At 43.4% G+C, this 20553-nt stretch overlaps 1 protein-coding gene across 10 annotated transcripts in view; it reads left to right on the top strand.

The window, feature by feature from the left end:
* The window catches only part of NEK4 (NIMA related kinase 4), a 31428-nt gene that overhangs the window by 7749 nt on the left and 3126 nt on the right, over positions 1-20553 (top strand). For 5 of the 10 annotated variants that reach the window (XM_084839751.1, XM_084839759.1, XM_084839757.1 and 2 more), the window contains 10 exons: positions 437-566; positions 1895-2311; positions 4267-4320; positions 8721-8861; positions 9280-9420; positions 10235-10301; positions 11815-11924; positions 12600-12691; positions 14793-14992; positions 15437-15570. In XM_084839751.1, the coding sequence (XP_084695877.1) occupies positions 437-566; positions 1895-2311; positions 4267-4320; positions 8721-8861; positions 9280-9420; positions 10235-10301; positions 11815-11924; positions 12600-12691; positions 14793-14992; positions 15437-15570 (1486 nt within the window). The remainder of the gene's footprint in view (positions 1-436; positions 567-1894; positions 2312-4266; positions 4321-8720; positions 8862-9279; positions 9421-10234; positions 10302-11814; positions 11925-12599; positions 12692-14792; positions 14993-15436; positions 15571-20553) is intronic. The other 5 variants (XM_084839761.1, XM_084839758.1, XM_084839755.1 and 2 more) reach the window with 2 other exon arrangements.

Raw genomic sequence — 20553 nt, 5'->3', positions numbered from 1 at the left:
CCATTCTCTTAAAGCCAGTCACAGGCATATTTGATGGTTTGGCAAGCAATGCAGACTGCTGAAATAAACCTTATGTTTGTTGCATATGCCATGCTTTCAGACACCACTCTAAATCTGGCAAAGACTGCTTTATTTAAGAAGGCCTTTAGCCTGTATCTGGTCTGTTGGGTTGGGTGCAGTTTGTAATAATATTGTTTTCTGTATTTGTTATGTCTTTATTGTATTTTAATGTATCGTTTTAATCAGTTTTAATGGTTTCTGTAAGCCACCTTGAGTGCCATTTTTGGGTAGAAAGGCGGGATACAACTACAAAAAATAAATAAATCTGTACATAGGGAGCTGAAATAAACTTGTGTTGGTGCAAAACAATACTTTCTAAAATCTTTTCATCCTGTGAATACCTTAATGTTTGTATCTTCTTGCACTTGCCTTAAAGGAAAACATCCAAAAACCATAAGAAAATGTCTGAACTTAAACCCCAGAGTTCCTCAGGGAAAGCTGAATTGGAAAATGGAAATATAACATCCCAGAAGTTTCCTAATGGACATTCAAGGAAATGTAAAGGGGTGAGTTATATCTTAACACTGTAGTCAGAAGATTTGTGATAATAAAGGGGCTATCATCAATTTGATAACAAAAAATAGATGTAGAACTTGTTTCAAATTTAGCAAGAGTAACACCAGTTAATTCACAGTGTTCTCTTCTGTCCCTTTTCCTATGGTAATGTGTATTTCAGTTCTTTTAAACTGTATGTTAAGCATGAAGTCAAAATATAAATAATTCTGCCATCTGAAGATGTAAAATACTTCAGTCAGCTGTGTAGCATCTACCCCAAATGGATATCAACATGAATGTTTTTGTGAGCCACAGTAATTAGTTGGAAATAGAGCATTATTTTTTGCAGCACATGTTGGAGTATCTTATATGTAGCCAGAATTGTGTCTGATTCTGTCCCATGTATGCTCAGGAGGCAAATCTTTTGTAGCTTGCCCCTTTTCTGTACATGGTGCTTGTCATTTTGTGGAAAGTACCTTTTCTCCATAGTATCCCATTGCCAGAGTTCCCCTTTGTGAGATCTAAGGATGTGCAACATGGGACCAGAGAGATATAGCCCCATGCCATACATCATATAATTTGACTTAAGTACTGCCTATGTGGGGTTTATATACTGGTGGTGATGTGCTGTGATTGGTGCTGAGTTGCACCATATCCTAGGCTCTGTCACTCCAAGATGGAAGGTGGTAGGGTAGCTCCCCCTCCCCCGCCCTGCCCCAATTGACTTAAGGGGGAGGGGAAATATTTACACCAGCCCTTGACCTGCCGTAAAGATCTGTTGACATTGTGGGCGTGTCGTAGGAATGAAGAGGCCTTAGATGTGGCGTAACTGTCCCACCACATCCCTGGCTCATTTTTAGCTGTTCTGCCGACAGGATGCTGGCAGCATGGCAGCACAGTTACACTGGTGTATCTGGACTTCCTGTGCCGTAAATGGGTTCATTTTTATCCTAATCCCCTCCAATTGGTGGAATTTGAATTAGGATTGCCCTGTTGGATCCAAAGAGCAGTGAGCTAAAGGCAAATACCTCTATCAGAAGTGTTTGTGGAATGGTATACCTGGTATGTTTGACTTACACAAGAGCTTGTGCAAATGGAAGAACATATTTGGATTTAGTTTCTTCTTTTTAGTAGTGCTCAAAGAAGAGGCACTGCTCAGACAAACAAACTTTCTATTACTGAAAGAAATCTGAATGCAGAAGGACTTCTTTGGATCCAGCCTGATTCTATTTTGGAGGGATAACAAATTCTTTTGGGCTCTTGTGCTTACATTTAAAATAAAGTTGCTAATGAAATCAATGAATTAATTCTACGTGTGTGTGTTTTTTTCAAATTACAGAATGAAGAGAAATGTTTAATCAATAATAAAACCTTTGAAGTTTCTTCCTCAGACAGACTGGCATCTGAGCCTGAAAAAAGTGTAAACAAGAATGGTTTGAACAGCACAAGTGTATCCATGGCAACAGTGAGCAAAGTGGACATAGTTATCGTTCCTTTAGAAAAGAGGAACTCTAAAACTGAACTTTCAGTAGAGGATGAAAAATCCAGCAGTTCAAGTATTCTCAGTGAAGTAGGGTCTGAGAAAGCAATAAATGGCCCACAGTTTAAGGAAGAAAGGTCGCAGAAAATCACCAAGCAAAGCTTGAAAACTGAAAATGTAGATATTAAGAAGATAGTTGCTGATGCCACGGGTGTTGATGATGACACCATGAGACTTCTGCAACCTGTTTCAGAGACCCCAAACACAAGTGATAAAGTAATTTTTTTTCTCTTTTACACAGAGGAATCTAATGGAAGGTACAAAGCAACTGAAAATAGGACTGGGCCATTAAAAAGGTTGCCTGCTGCACCAGCAGTTAGTGGCATTGGACTTGTGTGATCATGACCTTATTCTGGTTAGTGCTACATCAGGTGGTCTTGCCATTGCTGTGCTGGCAGTAGCCACTTTACCCCAGTTAAACAGTGTGCTGCAGATCTCTTGCGCAGCACAAAGGCCATTGGAGGAGGTGGGACTGAGGACAAAATTGTTTTTTGGTAGTCATGAATTCAGCTATGTTGATTTTACAGTGAAATTTTGGTTGATATGCTGCCATTGCTGGATGGGCTTTCTTCGTGTTCTCTACATAGGCATAGCTGATATAACTAGAGGCAGTCTATCTGTAGGATTAACTATGCCATACTTCTGTTTTCATATAAGGTTTTGGCAGGAGCAAAATTTTTGACAATACACACATTTTTCATAGCTTTAAAATAGTGCAGTTTATTTTCCAGGACCTGTAGCCTTGAACTACCATACCTCCTAGTTGTTGTGCAAGGTCTCTCATTGACCTGGGATTCCCTTTCCAAAGCTAAACAGCATTTAATCACCATCCCTTCCATTCATATCTGACTAATTTGATACCAGTTTTGAGAAGAGAATTGCTTTTTCTAAGCAACAAATACAGTGGATCTGTAATCTGTTTATTTACACTTTGTGGCCATTGTTAAATTCACACATATGCATTAGTTTCAAAATTATAGCCAACAGTCAAATCTACACACCCGTTTTATCAGATTTGATGGCTCAGATCCAAGCCCCAAAAGAGGTTGATATGACATCTAAAGCCTTACGCAGAGCCCTTGCTTAAACAGCCACTTCTGGGATTGAATGCTTTCCTTAGCAATCCTGTGGCTCCTAGACAATATCTTCAGGGCCCTAGGATTGTTCGGTTTCCTGGCTCCAAGGCTGGAGGCAGGGCTCCAACCTTGGAGCCAGGAAACTACACTCCCCTCCCCCTCAGAGCCAGTTCGGAGAGCACCATGCTGGCCAGCTCTCCGCACTTGGAAAATGGAGGAGAGAGACAGGGAAAAGGGGTGTTCCTGGGGGCGGAGATGGGAGGAGACTGGGGTGGCTGTGGTATGCCATTTGCTGTGGCCAACCCAGCCTCCTTAACTCCCCCTCCAAGGCACCACTGCTAGACAGGAGAAATTGCAGATCTAGCAGAAATGTGGGGCAGCTGGAGCGCGGAAGTGAAGATAGCCTCTGCTGTCCCTTTGCCCTGTATTGGCTGACTATCCAGATAGGATTGTGCCCTCAGTCATGTAAATGTTATGCTGGATATAAAGAGTTATTTTACATGCCCCCAAGGGCTTGGACATGCCTAGTGCAATGTTAGACTCCCCACCACCCCATTGAACAGCAGTTTCTCTCAAGTTCTCAAGGATCGGGGTGGGGGAGACCTTTTAACAACCCCTGGGGATCTGGAGGAGCCGAGCACAGGCTGCAAGACCATTATCATAAGGAAAAAATTGAAATGGTTGTTCTATGCTTGAGGATGTTTTTGCCAATTTATTTCGCTGTATCTATATGGGGTGATGAGATCTTGTGAGATTTACTGGAGCTAATCAGAAGCAATGTTCAAACACAACAAGTGATATCCTGAAGGGTGAATTGCTGGCCCAGGCCCTTCTCTAGAACAGGAGGAAATGGGGAGAAAGAGAGGAGGAAGGGGACTCCTGTAAAAGTTTGCAATGGGTCCAGAAATTTTTTGATTGGGTGTGGAGTCCTAGGTGCTATTTCTTTGGCTCTCAGCTCTTGTGTGCTGTGTAACTAATCATTTTTTGCCTCCTTCAAATTTTTTTTTTCAATTTTTTGCTCTTTTATTTTGCTAATGTTTACATCACAGCATGATTGGTAAGTGTTAATGAACATACAGTAAACTCTCTTTCCAGAGTCTGGATTCTACTGAGAAACTACTAGCGCCATTTGTTCCTGTAGGAATTCTGGTAAGTGTTCAAATTTTGCAGTTCTGCAAAGCATGTGAAATTAAACCAGTGGCTTCCTATAGCAAAGTGTTCTACAAACGAACCTCAAATGTCTGTTGCCTCTATCCCCTAGACAAAGACTATTGCACAGTACTACTTTCCTAGAGTGTATAGGTTTGGGCCTTTCATAAAATGGTTTCCCTTAGCCCACTTTAGAGTAAACAAGGGAATGAGTAAAACAACCCAAAGTGGTGTCAGAGAGGAACAGCAGAACCACTACTGCATCCCACGCCATGCCAGCTCAGCACCAGGACTGTGGAAGGCAAGTGCCCCGCCCCCCCCCCCACTATGCCAACTTGAGGCTGGTGCAGCTGACCTGGATCCAGTGGACCCAAGCTTGCTGCCCCTGAAGCTTTCCGCTGGTGGCCAGAGCCCCCCTCTTCAGGTGGCCTTCCTATGCCCAGTCCTAACTCCTTCAGCAAGCTAGCTCTGGGAGTTAGGATTGCATTTGTAGTCACTTGACTATGAATCAGATCAAGAGTATTTGATGTGGTTCTGACTGTGTTCTGTAGGCCACAGATAATCACCCAAAGATCTGTAAATGGTTCTGGGCAGACTTCAGCTTTTAAATATCTGGAATAACATTTTAATTGCATTCTGTTTCAATCAGTAGATTTGTGGGAAAAATGCTGCAGAATAACTGGAACTGTGCTCCACTTTCAGATCTAAAAACTGGATGCAAGTACTCTCTCAGGGTTCACAAGAGCTGAGATATTTTAAGTGTTCTGTTCATGGGATTTTAACAGTTGTGTTCTGATATGCTTATTGTGAGGAGCGTTATTGCTATCTGAAAATATTTCACTTGCTGTAGCCATCTAAGATCCAGAGAGTTACTTGAGCTAGCCTAAACGGTTTGTGATTCCCTAGTTCTGTTTGGTTTTTTAAATTTTAATAGCCGACCTCCTTGCCATATCACAAAACTGCTTTTGAAATTTCCCACATTTTAACATAGTTGCAGTTTTCTTCTAGACAAATGACTACATAAATGAATGTAGTAGTTTTGTTGTGATGATAAGGAGGTGATATTACGGAGTTGTATTACGGAGACCTGGCTGGCCGAGGCCGCTGCTCCAACTCTTGTGGCCATGTGCCCAGCTGGATTTTTGTATGCACAGCAGCCGAGGGCTGGGGATTGGGGAGGGGGAGTGGCTGTTATCTACCGGGAGTCCTTGGTCTTCACCAGACCCCCTCTCTGGGAGACCAAGGTTGCTGAGTGCATGTACTGGAGGTTGGGCTCGAAGGGTAGTCTGGGGATTCTGCTTGTGTACCACCCACCCCGCTGCACGACTGGCTCCCTGGCCAAGGTGCTTGAGGTGGTCTCTGATGTGTGTGTACAGTCCCCTAACTTATTGGCGTTGCGGGACTTCAACGTACATTCAGAGATTGTCCTCCTGGGGGCACCTTGGGACTTCATGAAGACCATGGCTTCCTGGGAGCTGTACCTTATTCCAACTGGGCCCACCCATGTAGCCGGTCATGCGCTCGACCTTGTGTTTGTTTCTGGAGAAGTGGAGAGTGATCTGGAAGTGGGGGGTATATCGATCACTATCTGGTGACATTTGACTTCTTGGTTCCACAACCCTTCCGCAGGGGTGGAGGACCCATTAAAATGGTCCTCCCCAGGCGTCTTATGGATCCGAATGGATTCCTGAACGTGCTTGGGGATTCTCTGGGGCACGCCAGCGGCCACTCGGTCAAGACCCTGGTGGGTGGGTGGAATGCCGCAATCACTGGGGCATTAGATTGGGTGGCTCCGAAACGCCCTCTCCCCCTGAACAGCACCATGGTTCAATCTGAGGTTATGAGCTTTGAAACAGGAGGTGAGACGGCTAGAGCGCTGGTGGCAGAAGTCTCACTCCGAAGACGATCAGACACGGGCTAGAGGTGTATCTTCAGCCTATCATGTGGCGGTGGAGGCAGCAAAAAAGGAATATTATGCTGCCTCTATTGCATCTGCAGAGTACTGTCCCAGGAGGCTGTTCCAAGTGGTCCGGAACCGCTGGAGCATTCTAAGGCCTCTTGTGAGGCCTTGGCACGGCACTTTGCAGATAAAATCGATCAGATCAGGAATGTTATTCTGTATGCCGTGGATACAGTTAGTGAGCGAGAGGTGGCCTCTGGCAAACCGGTTTTGTGGGATCGGTTCCAGCTTCTTCCTTCTGATGAAGTGGACAAGGTGCTTTCATCTGTAAGGTCGACGACCTACTTACTTGATCCCTGCCCATCTTGGCTCATTATGAGCTGCAGAGAGAGGCTGGGTGAGGGGATCAGAGTGGTGGTGAAGGCCTCCCTTGAGGAGGGAGTGATGCCATTAGTCCTCAAGGAGGCAGTGATAAGACTGCTCTTAAAAAAGCCCTCCTTGGATCCCCAAGTCTTGAACAACTTTCGCCCAGTTTTGAATCTCCCATTTTGGGGCAAGGTGATTGAGCCGGGTAGTGGTGATGCAGTTGAAGGCACACTTGGAAGAAGCCGATTATCTTAGGGATGTTAGAGAATTCCGTCAGAGACTCCACTGAAGCTGGATTCTAAAGAATCCGGCCCCTCTGTGTCCGTGGTGGAACGGACCACCCACGTCCACCACCCCGTGAATTTGCCCTGGAATGGATCCTACCTGCCACTGTCCGGATCCGGTCCGTCCGCTGCAGCCCTGTGGAAGAGAATGGCGTCCAGCGTAGCAGACGCCATTTATGTCCCTTCTCTTTGCTGTGATAGGCTACATAAACATTTACGTAGCCTATCACAGCAAAGAGCAGGGACGCAAATGGCGACTGCTACGCCGGACGCCATTTGCGTCCCAGTGGCCGGAAGTCCACCAGCAGCTGGCGAGGATTCCGGGGGGGAGGGACAGATCGCCTCCCCCCCGCGGACCCCCAGCGGACTTGGGTAGGTGGGATTTGTACACCCCTAGATTATCTAGATCCATTTCAATCGGCCTTCAGGCGTGGGCATGGGACAGAAACGACCTTGGTGGATGATAGGAGGAGGGCTCTGAATAGGGGCGAATGCTCCTTCCTTGTTCTCCTTGACCTCTCAGCGGCTTTTGATACTGTTGACCATGGTATCTTCCTGGACCGCCTGGAGGGGTTGGGCATTGGAGACACCATATTATGGTTGTTCTGATCCTTCCTTTCTGGCAGTTACCATAGGGTAGCACTGGGAGAGGAGGTTTCGGACTCGTGGCCGCTCACTTGTGGGGTGCCACAGGGTTCCATCTTCTCCCTGATGCTATTTAACATCTATGTGAAGCCGCTGGGGGCTATCAGGAGGTTTGGGGTGCGGTGTCATCAATATGCGGATGCCACGCAGCTCTACCTCTCATTCAAATCTTCACCAAGGTTGGCTGTAGAATCCCTGTCCAAATGTCTGAAGACGGTGAGTGGCTGGATGAGGAGGAATAAGGTGAAGCTGACAAGACCGAGGTACTTTTGGTGGGAGACAAGAGGAGGTTGGGGGATGCTGACCTGGTGTTGAATGGGGTACAGCTACCCTTGAAAGACCAGGTCCACAGCCTGGGGGTCATTTTAGACTCCCAGCTGTCTATGGAGGCTCAGGTGTCAGCTGTGAGCCGGACAGCACTGTACCAACTCCATCTGATACGGCGGCTGCGCCCTACCTTCTCGACCATCTGCTCCCATCGGTAGTACATGCCTTGGTCTCCTCTCGTCTAGACTACTGTAATGCCCTCTACGTGGAGTTACCCTTGAAGACGGTTCAGAAGCTGCAGCTGGTGCAGAATGTGGCAGCTCGCCTGATTAAAGGCATGATCACATCACTCCAGTGCTGAAGGAGTTGCACTGGTTGCCAGTTGTTTTCTGGGCCAAATTCAATGTCTTGGTTTTGACCTTTAAAACCCTATATGGTTCCAGCCCAGCCTATCTCAAGGAGTGCCTCCAGCAACACCAGACAGGCCGCTCAACAAGATCAGCCTCTGATGGCCTTCTCTCTGTCCCATCAGCCAGGACAGCTACGCTGGTGAGGACGAGGGAGAGGACCTTCTCTGTGGTGACCCCCACTCTGTGGAACTCCCTCCCTAGGGAACTCCGCCATGTCCCCTCTTTGTTGAGCTTCCACCACGCATTAAAAACATGGTTGTTCAGGCAGTCATTTGGGATGGGTTAGGGTATTTTTAGAAATGCGATGTTTTAATGTGGAATTTTATTGTTTTAAACTGTTGTATTATTGTACATTGCCCAGAGTGGCTGGGTGACCAGCCAGATGGATGATTAAGAAATAATAAATAAATATATTTAATAAATAAATAAATATTTATTGGTCCTTGGTAGCTCTTTTCAAGCATCTGTATATTCAAATCTGGAAAGCATAGATTAAAAGTATTACAAATATTTTGTGTTAATTCTTAGGATGAAGCCTGCTGCAGAAACCCAAGAGAAGTGAAAAATAAAATTCAGAATGAAAGCATCCCTTGTTTCCAGCCCCAAGGATCTGTTCATGAGCCTTCCCTGTCACGACAACGACGGCAGAAGAAAAGAGAGCAGTGTGAGGTCTGTTCAGGCAACGTAAAAACAAAAAGTCTTGACGCTTCATTTTCTTTAAAATGCAGTAACTGTTTATATGTGCATCTAGTTTCATCTTGTGTTTTAAAAGTGTATAAGATGAGCTCTCTACATTGCTTTTTCAAAGGCCAAAGAGATGTCTAAATTTTTTGGGAGGTGTTGCTGTAAATGACTGTGTGACAGAACATCTGTACTAATAATGCACAGCACAATATTTGCTTATTTAGATAACATGTGCTCCCTGTGATGTACAGAATTATATCCTTGCTGTATGACAGGTGGAATTGAATGATCCGCTTGATTATTTGTATTAACCTGATGTTAGTATAATTGGGAATAGGGCCTAGAGGAATCCTTACATTCAGCCTTGAAGACTTAGTACAGAGGTTCAATTTTTCCCTTCAAGATTACAGCGCTTGTTCCTCGGCGTCTGCCTTCACCTCCTGATGTGGATGCAAAGACAAGGGAAGACAACACAGACAAGCAGAATGCTGCAGTTGCAAAGGGTGTGAACAGATCTAGAAGCACTGAAGTAGCAGTTTCTAAGGTTTGTTCCAGGCATCTTTGTAGAGCTTATTAATTTTATCTGTTTCTTTGAAGTCTCCCAAATGGCATTTCGCCCATACACTAATGTGCTATTGCACTACTAAAACTCTGTAGATCAGCTTAGTCTGGGGACGGCAGTAGCGATACATGGATTGTGTAAAATCCATTCTGTCTGTGTGTCGCGGATTGTCAGGTGGCCTTTTGTTCCGTCATGCACCCATCCGCGGAATTGGTTTTTTAAGTTTATGAATTTGTGCAGATGCAAATTTGTGCAGATGCAAATTTGTGGTAATTTGCATGTGTGAAAATGCACACATTCCCCCCAAATGTGCACATCCCCCCCCCCCCCAAATGTGCATTTTCATGCCATAGCCTATGGAGGGAAATGTGCATTTTGGGCCTCTTTTAATTATTGCGTATTTTTCTATGACTAAATTTGCACAAAATTCCCAAAGGTCAGAAAAACGGTACCACAAGTCTGTGGAATCTGTCTGACAGGGGAGAAGCTGATCTGCTGTGGAATCCACGCATTGCATTAATAAAAATCTGAACTCATTTGGTTCCACTGCAGATTTCTCCGACATCCCTAGTTAACAAACCTGTTTTATGAATGGGGCATGTGATTCTTTCCCTACACAGCTTTATCTGCCTTGAAGAATAAGACAGCAGAGAAAGGTAGTGACCTATTTAACAATCTTGCAAGTTAGTTTTCAGTTGTGGCAGCATTTCCTTGAGTAAAGTGCCTTCTAGCCAAATATAACAGAATAGAAAAGCTATAGATGTTACTGCTGATATGATCTTTACTTATTTTAAAGGATCGGCCATTGTCGGCACGAGAGAGAAGGAGACTAAAGCAGTCCCAGGAAGACATGCTTCCTTCTGGTAATTGACTTCTTTGCCTCTCCCTACCTTTTTTTAAATATATGGTGTAATTACTTAGATATAACACATTTTCTGTTGTAATTTCCCCCAGAGAGAGACTTAACACTGTTACATTAACAGGGATATGATCAAGACATAATTCTTTTCCAAATTCTCAGTCTTTGAGCTTGTAACTAAGCTTATTAATAGTAAGAAGCTTTATCTGTCAGCTAAATCATTTTTCAAGCATACCTTTTGGTATAGTACAGTGTAAGGCAAAGTATTTATAAGAACTATAGTCCAGGGCACAATCTATAACAATAAAAGAGGATGTCTGGCAGTGCCATACTGTCAAGACTGTAAAACGTAGACACCTGAAACTTGGCAGGGGACCCAAGGGGTGTGTGCCTCGGGCTCATCTGGATTTTAAAACGTATTAATTAAAATTAATTGAAATGTATCCACGTGTTTCAAGCCAGCAGTACCATCTTTAGTCACTAGATGGCAGAGTTCCCTAACAAGCGCATAGCTTTGCAGTTGATGCAGTTTGAAGACAGGAGAAATTAGTAGGCCGAAGGACAGTTATACAGCTGCCCCCTCCCCACTGCTGTGGGACACCCCCCTCAGAGGAATGGACAGACCCCTCCCTCAGGAAGCTGTAGGGGTGCACCATGGCAGGGGTTGTGCCTAGAAGTGCTGGTGGCTTTATCTCCACTCAGACAGGGTGGGTACAATGTGTCCAGCTCTGACAGCTGTCTAAGTTTGTTTGAAGGCTTCGCTGTATCAAACTAAGGGCTATTCCAACGCATGCAAAGCCAGGGCAGTTTGCTAGTGTGGAGTAAAAATCAAAAGTCTGAATTTGTATCTAGGTCCATGTATAAATGACAGAGAGGCAGCCAAGCAACTCTGTTGTAGCGGAACCAAAAAGAGTCTGCTGGCACCTTTTTTAAAGACTTTATTGGAGCATAATGGACTGGAGGCACTTTGTCAAATGTATGAAGTGTATAAATAAGTTTAGCTTCTTATATTGGTAGCAAACAACAGTGATTTTGAAAGCCCCAGACTGGGTGCTTTTTGCATCCAGGCAAATTTTTGTAAAGAGATCCAACCTAGGACTGTAATGGTGAAGTATGCTTAATTTAACATAACCTTTTCTGTGGTGGTCCCCTTAATGTGGAATCCCCTCCCTTTTCGAGGTTCAATTGTCCATGTTGCTTGACTCCTGTTAAGAAACAAGTTAAGACATTTTTATTCTGCCATGCTTTAGGAAGTTGATTTGGGGGGGCTGTGTACTGTGTTGCGATTATGCTGCTCTTTTATTATTATTTTATTTGGTTTTGGTATTGAATTATAAACCACTTTGAGTGCCTTGGTGAAAAGGTGGTACATAAATGCAATAAATACACTGTAATGTTGGACTCTGAATTGACAAAGGAATGCATGCCTGTACTTTGTCAAACTTTTCCAGGTTTATTCATTGCTGTGAATAGTCAAAATAATAAATTGTACATGTTTTTAACTCGCCTCTTTTCAGGGCCTGCTGCAAGACGAGCATCTCACGGTGCATCAATAGAAACAAAATTTCCAGAGGAAGATGGTCATGTTCAAACTGCTCAGTTTTCCTCAGAGCCTAGTATTTACAAGGTAAGCAGAAGTCATATGTTAAAAACATCTGAAAGCAAACAACTTTTAATGTTGCAAGGTATAAAAGAGCAATCTAGCCAGTGTCATCCATATGCTGGAAATCTCTTTAGACCATCGCAAAGTGCTTTACATGGGAATATTTCTGAAGAGAGTGGATTAGATTAGTATTTCCTGCCAATTTCTTTATCTATGGCTTTTAGAGGATTTTTACATTCTAGTGTGATTAACTGTTGCCAAACACACTTTTTAAAATATGACATACGTTGTTGCACTTAGATTTTTATGTGTGACTTGAGACATAGTTTAACACAATTAGCAATTAAAAGGAAAATTTAAGGCAAATGAAGGAAGAAGTCTTCACTGTTTGGTATTGTGGAATTAGAATAAGCGTCAACACAAATAAGAAAACTTTTCCATTATCATGATTTTTTAACACCACTTTCGATTGCTTCCAAATATTGCTATATGCAGTTGTATTTTGTTATTAGCAACTCAAATTGGGGCAGATTCACAGAGAGTTGCCCTTCTACGCCAAATGATATGAACTGGAAAAAAGATAATTCATTTCAGTGAGGTGTATGTAAGAGATGTTCCTAGGAGACGATGCAATATGGGGCTATGGATTATGTTTTATCCATATTCTCTTGTATTTTGACATGCATGTATTATCTTCAGCAGAAAAAGAGCATAATTGGTTGCCCTACTGAGGATGAGCTAAGCTCTTCCACCAGCTCCACGGAGAGATCAGATGGAGACTGTAAAGAAGGGTAAGTGTTCTCTCTTTTGTCTATGATCGTGCAGGGCATTTGTGCATCTGCAAACCAGTCACATTTCTGGCATGGTATCACCATGTTCCTACTTCAAGCTCTAGTAAAAGTGTTCTTCCAAATCTAGCTTCAAGAAATGTTAGAAGTTCTTGGGTTTCTTAGATATTTAGGTAGATCTGTCTTGTTCCTCAAATCATAAGAATTCTAATGCTTATCTTAGGGTTCCCAATCCTGTGCATTTACCTACAACTTCAGTGTTTTACAAACACCAGCCCAGCTGGTACTTGTAAAACACCAGGCCAGCACCCAGCAAAAAAAGTTTGAACAATAAGCTTCAAATGTTGCTAAAAACAAACAAAACCTACATTGTGTGATAAGACTGGGATACATAAATTAAGTAAGGAAAATATATATCCAGGTTTAAAAATTATTTTAATTGCAGAATTTTGTTTTTTGCTAGTGGAATTGGGCACCTCTTTGGTACTTACCTACACATTCTTATTTCCATTATCGAAGCTGCCAGTAGATAGTTGAATAAAACTGGAACTAAAATGATTTTTGAGGAATTTGTTTTACTGCCTTAATTTGGCTCTGTAGTGCTTGCAAAAGCCAGATTCCCTCTTAATCTGTTTCTTTTCCAGTGTAGTATTCCATTGGGTACATTGCTGAAATCTATATAGACTGGATCACCCACATGTCAACACCTCCATAGACACTTGGTGCATTAAAGTGGTTGTGAATTCCCTGGTTTAACTCTCATAACAGTTAAGAACTCACTAGATGGCCTTAAGCAATCTGTTTTCTTGCCTCCCTTGCCCCTCATCTGCTACATTAGAAGTTTATTGGCTGACCTTTATATAGTTGTTTGTAAGCATTGCTGAAATGTATGTGAAGTGCTTTGAATATTCAGAAAGCATTATATAAAAGTTTAGTAGTAGTTCCTCCAAAAACCAGTTGTCCTTTCACAAAGGTTGTCAAACTGTTGTGCATGAGCTATCTTCATAGAAAGAGTGTTCTGTTGCAATCCATTTCTTAAGTGTCCTTGTTCTTTCCCTATCTGGCTTATCTGTTGGGCTCTCTGACTGTTGATCAAATCATTTTTCCATTGTCTGGACACACTGGAACTTAGTCATAGTTAGTATTATTAAATCAGGATCCAGTCCGCTCTGCTGTTCCAGTACCTTGTGTTTTTAAGATACTGGCTGGGATTCAGAGTGTCTAGTTACAGATGCCAACCTAGGCTTTGGCTTCTGTTTTTCAAATAGTAGTTCTCCAGGCCTCAACTGAGGGTATTTTCAAAAGTAAACTGAAATACTGCATGAGAGTCTGTTTAAAAAGAAAAAAAATCCCATGGCACATATCCTAACCCTTAGCTATGCCTAAATAAGCTCTTTGGATCCTGGCCATAGCTATTCATCTAGTTAGATCTAGAAACCCCCCACCCCCATCCCTCCACCCCTTATATGGATAATCTTTGCACCTTTTAAAACTGATGTCCTCCAGGTTTGATGGGGAATTTTAAAAGGAAGGGCTTTCTAGGGAAGAGGGGTGGGGTGGGGAGTAAGGACAGTTAAAGAAAAAAAGAAGAAGTCTGGAAAAGAAACAGATCAAGAAAAAGAAGCAACTTTTTTTAAAGTAAAAGATTGGGTATTAATGACTATTTTAAGTGGCAATCAGTGTTAAGAGTTCTCTATCTAATTGTTTATACAATTACCACGAAAGTGGACCTTCATTCACAATAGACGATTACATCTTCGAATTACCACTCTATTTCTCTTCTTGACATTTTGTTAAGTCAATTTCAATAAACAATACATTTTTCATATTTTCACTTTATTTTAGTTACCCTTACAGAGCCCTGCCCCTACTGCCTCCCCTCCAATCTTTAGCATGAGAATGTGAAAATTCCTTCTTTTCTCTCCGCCCCACCTGATTCTACAGCAGGAAGGGAGTGTGGTGAGAAAGCTCTTCTGGAAGTTAAGATCCAAGACATATCATGCATACGGTCCTGAATAGTAAATTTGAAATTGTTCACTCCTGCATTAACCCATGAATAAAAAGCTGGGATTTAAACATGGTGGGATTTTTATTCCTTTTGCAGAAAAACAAATGAGATGAATGACTTGGTACAGTTGATGACACGAACACTGAAAATGGATAATAAAGAAAATTGTTCACATTCCGCAATACCAGCTCCTGAATCACAGTTTAGGCTTAATAGGAAATACAAAGACACTTTGATCTTACATGGAAAAGCATCAGAAGAACCAGATGAATTCCTTTTTCAGGAGTTTCCTTCAGGTCTGTAATGTGCTTGAAAGTAGTGATACTTATGTTAGGTCTCCTACTGTCTTATTAAAGGGCAGGTACATTAATTAAGCCTATAAAGAACATGTTCCCCTTTAAGGAAAAAAGAACTGTGTGCGCCCCCTTTCCAGCATAAGGGCACTCAACTGCCACACCCCTTTGTTTTAAAAGCTGTCTTATCTGCAGCAAGACTCCAAACCTCATTATGTGGGCATGAAATACTGATGCTATATTGAAGCAAGTGATTCAGATAACTACCAGTAAAATTTGAGATGTGTAGTCGGGGAAGGCCTTCAGAAGAATAGTGACCTGAAACTAAATGAAAAAAGAAGAAAAAAGTACTCCATCATGACCCTTACTTTCACAATTTATCTTGTTCAGCTGCCAGAAATCTAAACACAGAACTCAAAACACCTATCATTATGCCTATTATTTTAGATGTTCTGTCTGGTCCTGAAAAGATTAGGAGGTTGGTTGAGATCTTAAGAGCAGATGTGGTTCAAGGACTTGGAGTGAAGCTGCTAGAGAAGGTGTATGATGTCATGGAGGAAGACGATGAACAGAAAAGAGAGGTGTGTGTGTTTTTCATACAGCAGCCTTCCAGCTTTCTCTTTCCAACACTTTATAACATAGACAAACCACTTTCAGGGAGAAAAGCGATTTGTGGTTTAGTACAGCAGTTGGCTCACTTTCAAAACAGCCAGTCTATAAATGTCTAAGGAGTAACAGTGATCTATTTCCTTGCATGACTTCAAATAATGTACTAATTATGACAACAAATTTACCCTAGAATTTTTAAGCAGGGTGGCTCATAATCCAGAGACCTTTATTCTCATTTAAATCCCATTGAAATAATAGAACAAGTTAACTGTGACTAACATCTGTCGTATTTATTACAATGGGACTTAGCTGCAGCTACCTTTCTCAGGATCAGAGCTTTACTCTGTTCCACAAATTTTAATTCTAACATGTGTCACATTCACTTCAGACAAATACCGGTGCTTAAAATCAGATAACCGCCCAGAGAGCTTCGGCTATTGGGCGGTATAGAAATGAAATAAATAAATATGACATACTGCCCATAATTAACCCCCTTGTAATTAGTGGCTTTGAGCACCCATAACTCTGAATGCAGTGGCCGCACTCTAAAACAATGTCGTAAGAATTCACTGACCATTGCTCTAAACTTGTGCAGTTTCCCAGAAATATGTACAAGTGTGCTTTGGGATGCTGTCAGATGCGCCCTACCAGCCTCTTTCAGTACACTCCAATAGCCAACTCAAGGCACAGACGAAAGGATTCTTTTCAAGGCTTTAATCCTTGTACAACTTAATGACTCTTTCAGATGCTAATCACCAACGACTAAGCAATGAACAGCAAAGTAGCCTATGCTGCGGGTAGGCAGTTGATCCCCGTTAGAAGGAGAATCACTTGAAGACCCTGAACTTATGGGCTAGGGAGAGATCCTCCCTCTTTCCCTTGGGTCCACGGGACGCGGCCGTTTCTTGCGTGCCAAACGGGCGCTACGCCTCCTTTCTGCGCCCTCCATCGCTCGTTGCTCCCTGCGTCGAGCATCTAGCAAGCCCCCCTCCCGCATTTGCTCACTGCCAGGGTCACTATCTATCTCAGGAATGCCGGCAGGAGGAATCTTTGCCAGCTGCTGTGCCTGTGAGGGATGAGCTGGCTCCTCTCCCATGGATCGCTGATCCTCCTCAGAATCAGAACTGCTCTGGGGTTCTATCGGCTCAGTTTCCACCCTGACAGATGCTTTGCCTAACCACCTGATCCTATTCAGAGTAAGGCATCATGGGCAACTGCAGGATTTTTCTGGGTGGGGGAGGGCAAAGCTGCACAGTGGTGTGTGATTGTAATTCTCACACACCAGTGAACTTCTACAACACACCTGTGCATTTCCCTTTTTTGTTTGCTCGTGATTTGTCGTTTAGAGTCATATTCCATGACATTTAGAAGCCTACATACAGTGGCAGAAAATCCTGCGAATTTGACAGCACTAATGCAGAAGAAAATTCTAGTCACATTTCACACAAGAGGCATCATGAACTCCAACTAGACTTTATTTGGAGGGATAGAAAAAAAATCCAAGAACAAGATGGGAAAAAATCAGATGCACCAACACAGAACAGCAGTCTTAACAATGTCATATTGATATTTTATGGCATCACTGTCCTTATCATAGAATCATAGAGTTGGAAGGGACATCGGAGATCATCTGGTCCAACCCCCTGCTCTGTGCAGGCTCTGCAATACAGGGTGCAGCTACATTGCATATTTTCCCCAGGAACTGCACATTTTGTACATGTAAAAAAACAAAAGTAGCTGTGCTGATCCATAAGAAAAAAATACAAAATCCTCAGTTGGGCAATACTTTTATTAGGACCTACCAAAATTTCACCAAATTTGCAAGCTTTCGAGTTCTCCACAACTCTTCATCAGGCCAGGTGGTACAAAAAGCAAGGGATGGGGGAACCAAGTGGCCAGGTGTTATGGCCATGAGGTCTGCAGGTTAGATAGATCCAGTCTTTGAAGTCTGAATGAATTAGTGGTAGGGACGGAACCAGAGGAAGATTTTCTACCACCTGAAAGAGACTTTGCACTGAGGGTTCCATTTCCTCCAGTCACTAGTAATACTCACAATTTGGTGTCCTTTGACTTTACCTAACGCACCACTTAAAATTAATCTCTGGCTTTGTTAATATAAAGATTAATATAAAGTGTTTCGCTGAACTTCTGTTTTATGCCATCTCAGGAACCTATATGTTTCACCAAAAACAAGAGGCAGATTAATTACAGATGGCCTTTGTGTTCTCAGAAATGGAGATCAGCTATTGGCGGTTCTTCCCAAAATGCATTGCTAGGTGTAAACTGGTATCTGCAACACCTACCACTGACTAATTCATTCAAACTGCATATCTCTACTCTGAGACTAGGTCTATCTAAACTGCAGATTATGGCCATACACCTGGCCAGATTTTTGGACTTTGTTTCTTCCACCAGAAAGGATTTCTTGCAAGATATATACTTTGTTTTTCATTTGAACCCTGAGATCCACCAATTGGAGCTTGATGCAGAAGACATTCACTTAGCATTTGAGAATTCTGAGCCAGGTAACTTGTTTTAAGTACCAGAACTGAACAGAGCTCACAGTCCTTCACACAAAAATCCACTCCTGGTTACCCCAAGCTTTCTTCATTTCGGCTGTATAATCTAGGGTAGGGGAAATTTATTTTTTGTTGCTATTGCTAAACAATTGGTTGTCAGAAATCCTTGCCAATCTACTGCAGATTGCCCAAAGACCTACCAGTAGATCCAGATCTACCTTCTTCCCACTCCTGTTCTAGAGAACTTGGACGCTTGCACTATTTTGGGGATTTTGGTTGGTTCTAATGAAGGTATTGCCCTACTGTGGATTTTGTGTATGGTTGCACATTTAAAAAAAGTCCTGGCAGCTTCAAAGAACAAGTCCACCATTTCTGAAAGATCTGGTAAATGGGCAGTGACAAGGCCTGGGCACCACGTCTACTTTGAGAAATGCGTATACCAGATCTACTTCTGTTGTTTCTCAATAGGTAGACCTGGTGTTCAGACAGCGTCTTTCCACCTTCAGCTGAATACCTCAATTCTTTCCTTGGTTCCCTTCACCTTTGTAATGGCCCTTGGGCCAAGGGCCATTACAACCATGAAGGGCATGGCTAATATGGGGGGAGGGGTGTGACTTGCTCAGCTTGCAGTCCACTCCTAGGCTACACACAATAGCCTAGGCTGCGGCTGCACACAATAGCTTCAGGTACCTTCAGAAGAGTGGTCCTAGGTCATACCTAGGACCATAAGGCACACAAGGCAGCCACCTTGCTGAAGACCAGCAGGTCTGGGTCTGGTCAGTGCTTGGAGGGGAGACCACCTGGGAACCACATGTAGCCACCTTGAGTTCCACAATGGAAGAAAAGTAGTGCATAAATGTAATGAATGAATGTTCATTATTGCTGCAATACATGAGAAAACACCAACTTCTGAGGAGCTGCGTGGCATACTGTCTCAGCTCCAACAAGGCCTGCACTAAAATAGAGGGAGAGGCCCCACCAGGCCTCCAGCAAGAACTAAAACTTGCACATTCTCTTAAAGCTATATGCACATACATACATTCCAGCAACCCCCTCTAGACCGTAATAAATTGCAGTGCTGCATCAGTCAACTTCACTCCCCCTGAATTTCCCTAAAATAACCAACACACCAGGAGACTGGATAACTCTGCAGTTGTAGTCCAGTACTGTTATCATACACTACGCTACCCATAATAATAAAAATAAATAGCGTTGCCCCCATAAAAATAATAGCGTTGCCCTTATTTTTGCCGTAGTCTACGTAAATCTTTACGTAGACTACAGCGACCAAATAAGGAACGGGAATGGCGGCTCCCTATGGGGGCCGCCATTATCCGTACGCTTTTTTTTTTTTTTCAAGTCACCCGTGATAGGCTACGTGACGATTGACGTAGTCTATCACGGCTGACTTTGCAAATCTAGCCGTGATAGGCTATGTTAATCATCACGTAGCCTATCAGGGGGTGCTTTTTTTTTTCTTTTATTGCAATGGCGGCGGCGGCAGCCGGTCGAAAGACCGGCTGCCGCTCCCACCCTGCTCGAACACCTGCCGAACCCGCCGCCGGGAGGGACATTCGGCGAAGGTAAGTCCCGTCCCGGGGGGGGTGTGTGCGGGAGGCGGGGTTGAAGGATTTTTCAACGAACGCGTTGGCGCTCGGCCCCCCGAAGTTTCGGGGAGAAATTCTCCGCCATCCCTACTCCCAACCCAGACAACCTATCCAGAAGAATACCATGGTCTTCTTGGGTATTGAAAGCCCCCGAGAGGTCCAGGAGAATCAACAGGGTCCCACTCCCCCTGTCCTGCTCCTGGTAGAGGTCATCCCACAGGGTGACCAAGGGAGTTTCCATTCCAAAACCAGGCCTGAAGCTCGCTTGAAATGGATCTAGATAATCCTTTTCATTCAAGAGTGCCTGGAGTTGTCCTGCAACCACCCACTCAAGCACCTTGCCCAGTAAGGGGATGTTGGCCACCAGCCTATAGTTGTTACCGTTCTCTGGGTCCAGGTTAGGGTTTTTCAGGAGTGGCCTGATTACCTCCTCTTTTAAAGACTGCCCCCCTTTGCCCCTTCCTGCGGACACTCATGTGAGGCATGCCTAAATTTACTGAAATCAGTGGGATTACAGGGCACTAACTCTCATATAATTGCAGCCCCTAAGGGCTACATCTAACATAGCATGAGGACATACACTCATGCAACAGACCTTTACTTTTCATTCCTTTGCCCTGCCACCATGCCCCCGGACCCCTCAAATCTGCTCTATATGGTCCCCAAATCCTACAAAACAGATTGGGGGATGCATGGGGGAGGAAACTGCTTTGCTTGTGCCATTTCTTCAGCGAAGGGACACAATTTGATTTTATCCTAAATGTTTCATATTAGAAGCATTCATGTTTTGAACAAGGTAGCTAAACTTTTTTTTTTTTAATCTGAACAG

The sequence above is a fragment of the Heloderma suspectum genome, chromosome 2, assembly GCF_057233095.1.
Source record: "Heloderma suspectum isolate Gila_16-S chromosome 2, 16-S_ref, whole genome shotgun sequence".
Classification (NCBI taxonomy): domain Eukaryota; kingdom Metazoa; phylum Chordata; class Lepidosauria; order Squamata; family Helodermatidae; genus Heloderma; species Heloderma suspectum.
The sequence above is the reverse complement of the archived record's forward strand: the minus strand, read 5'-3'. Positions and strand labels throughout refer to the sequence as shown.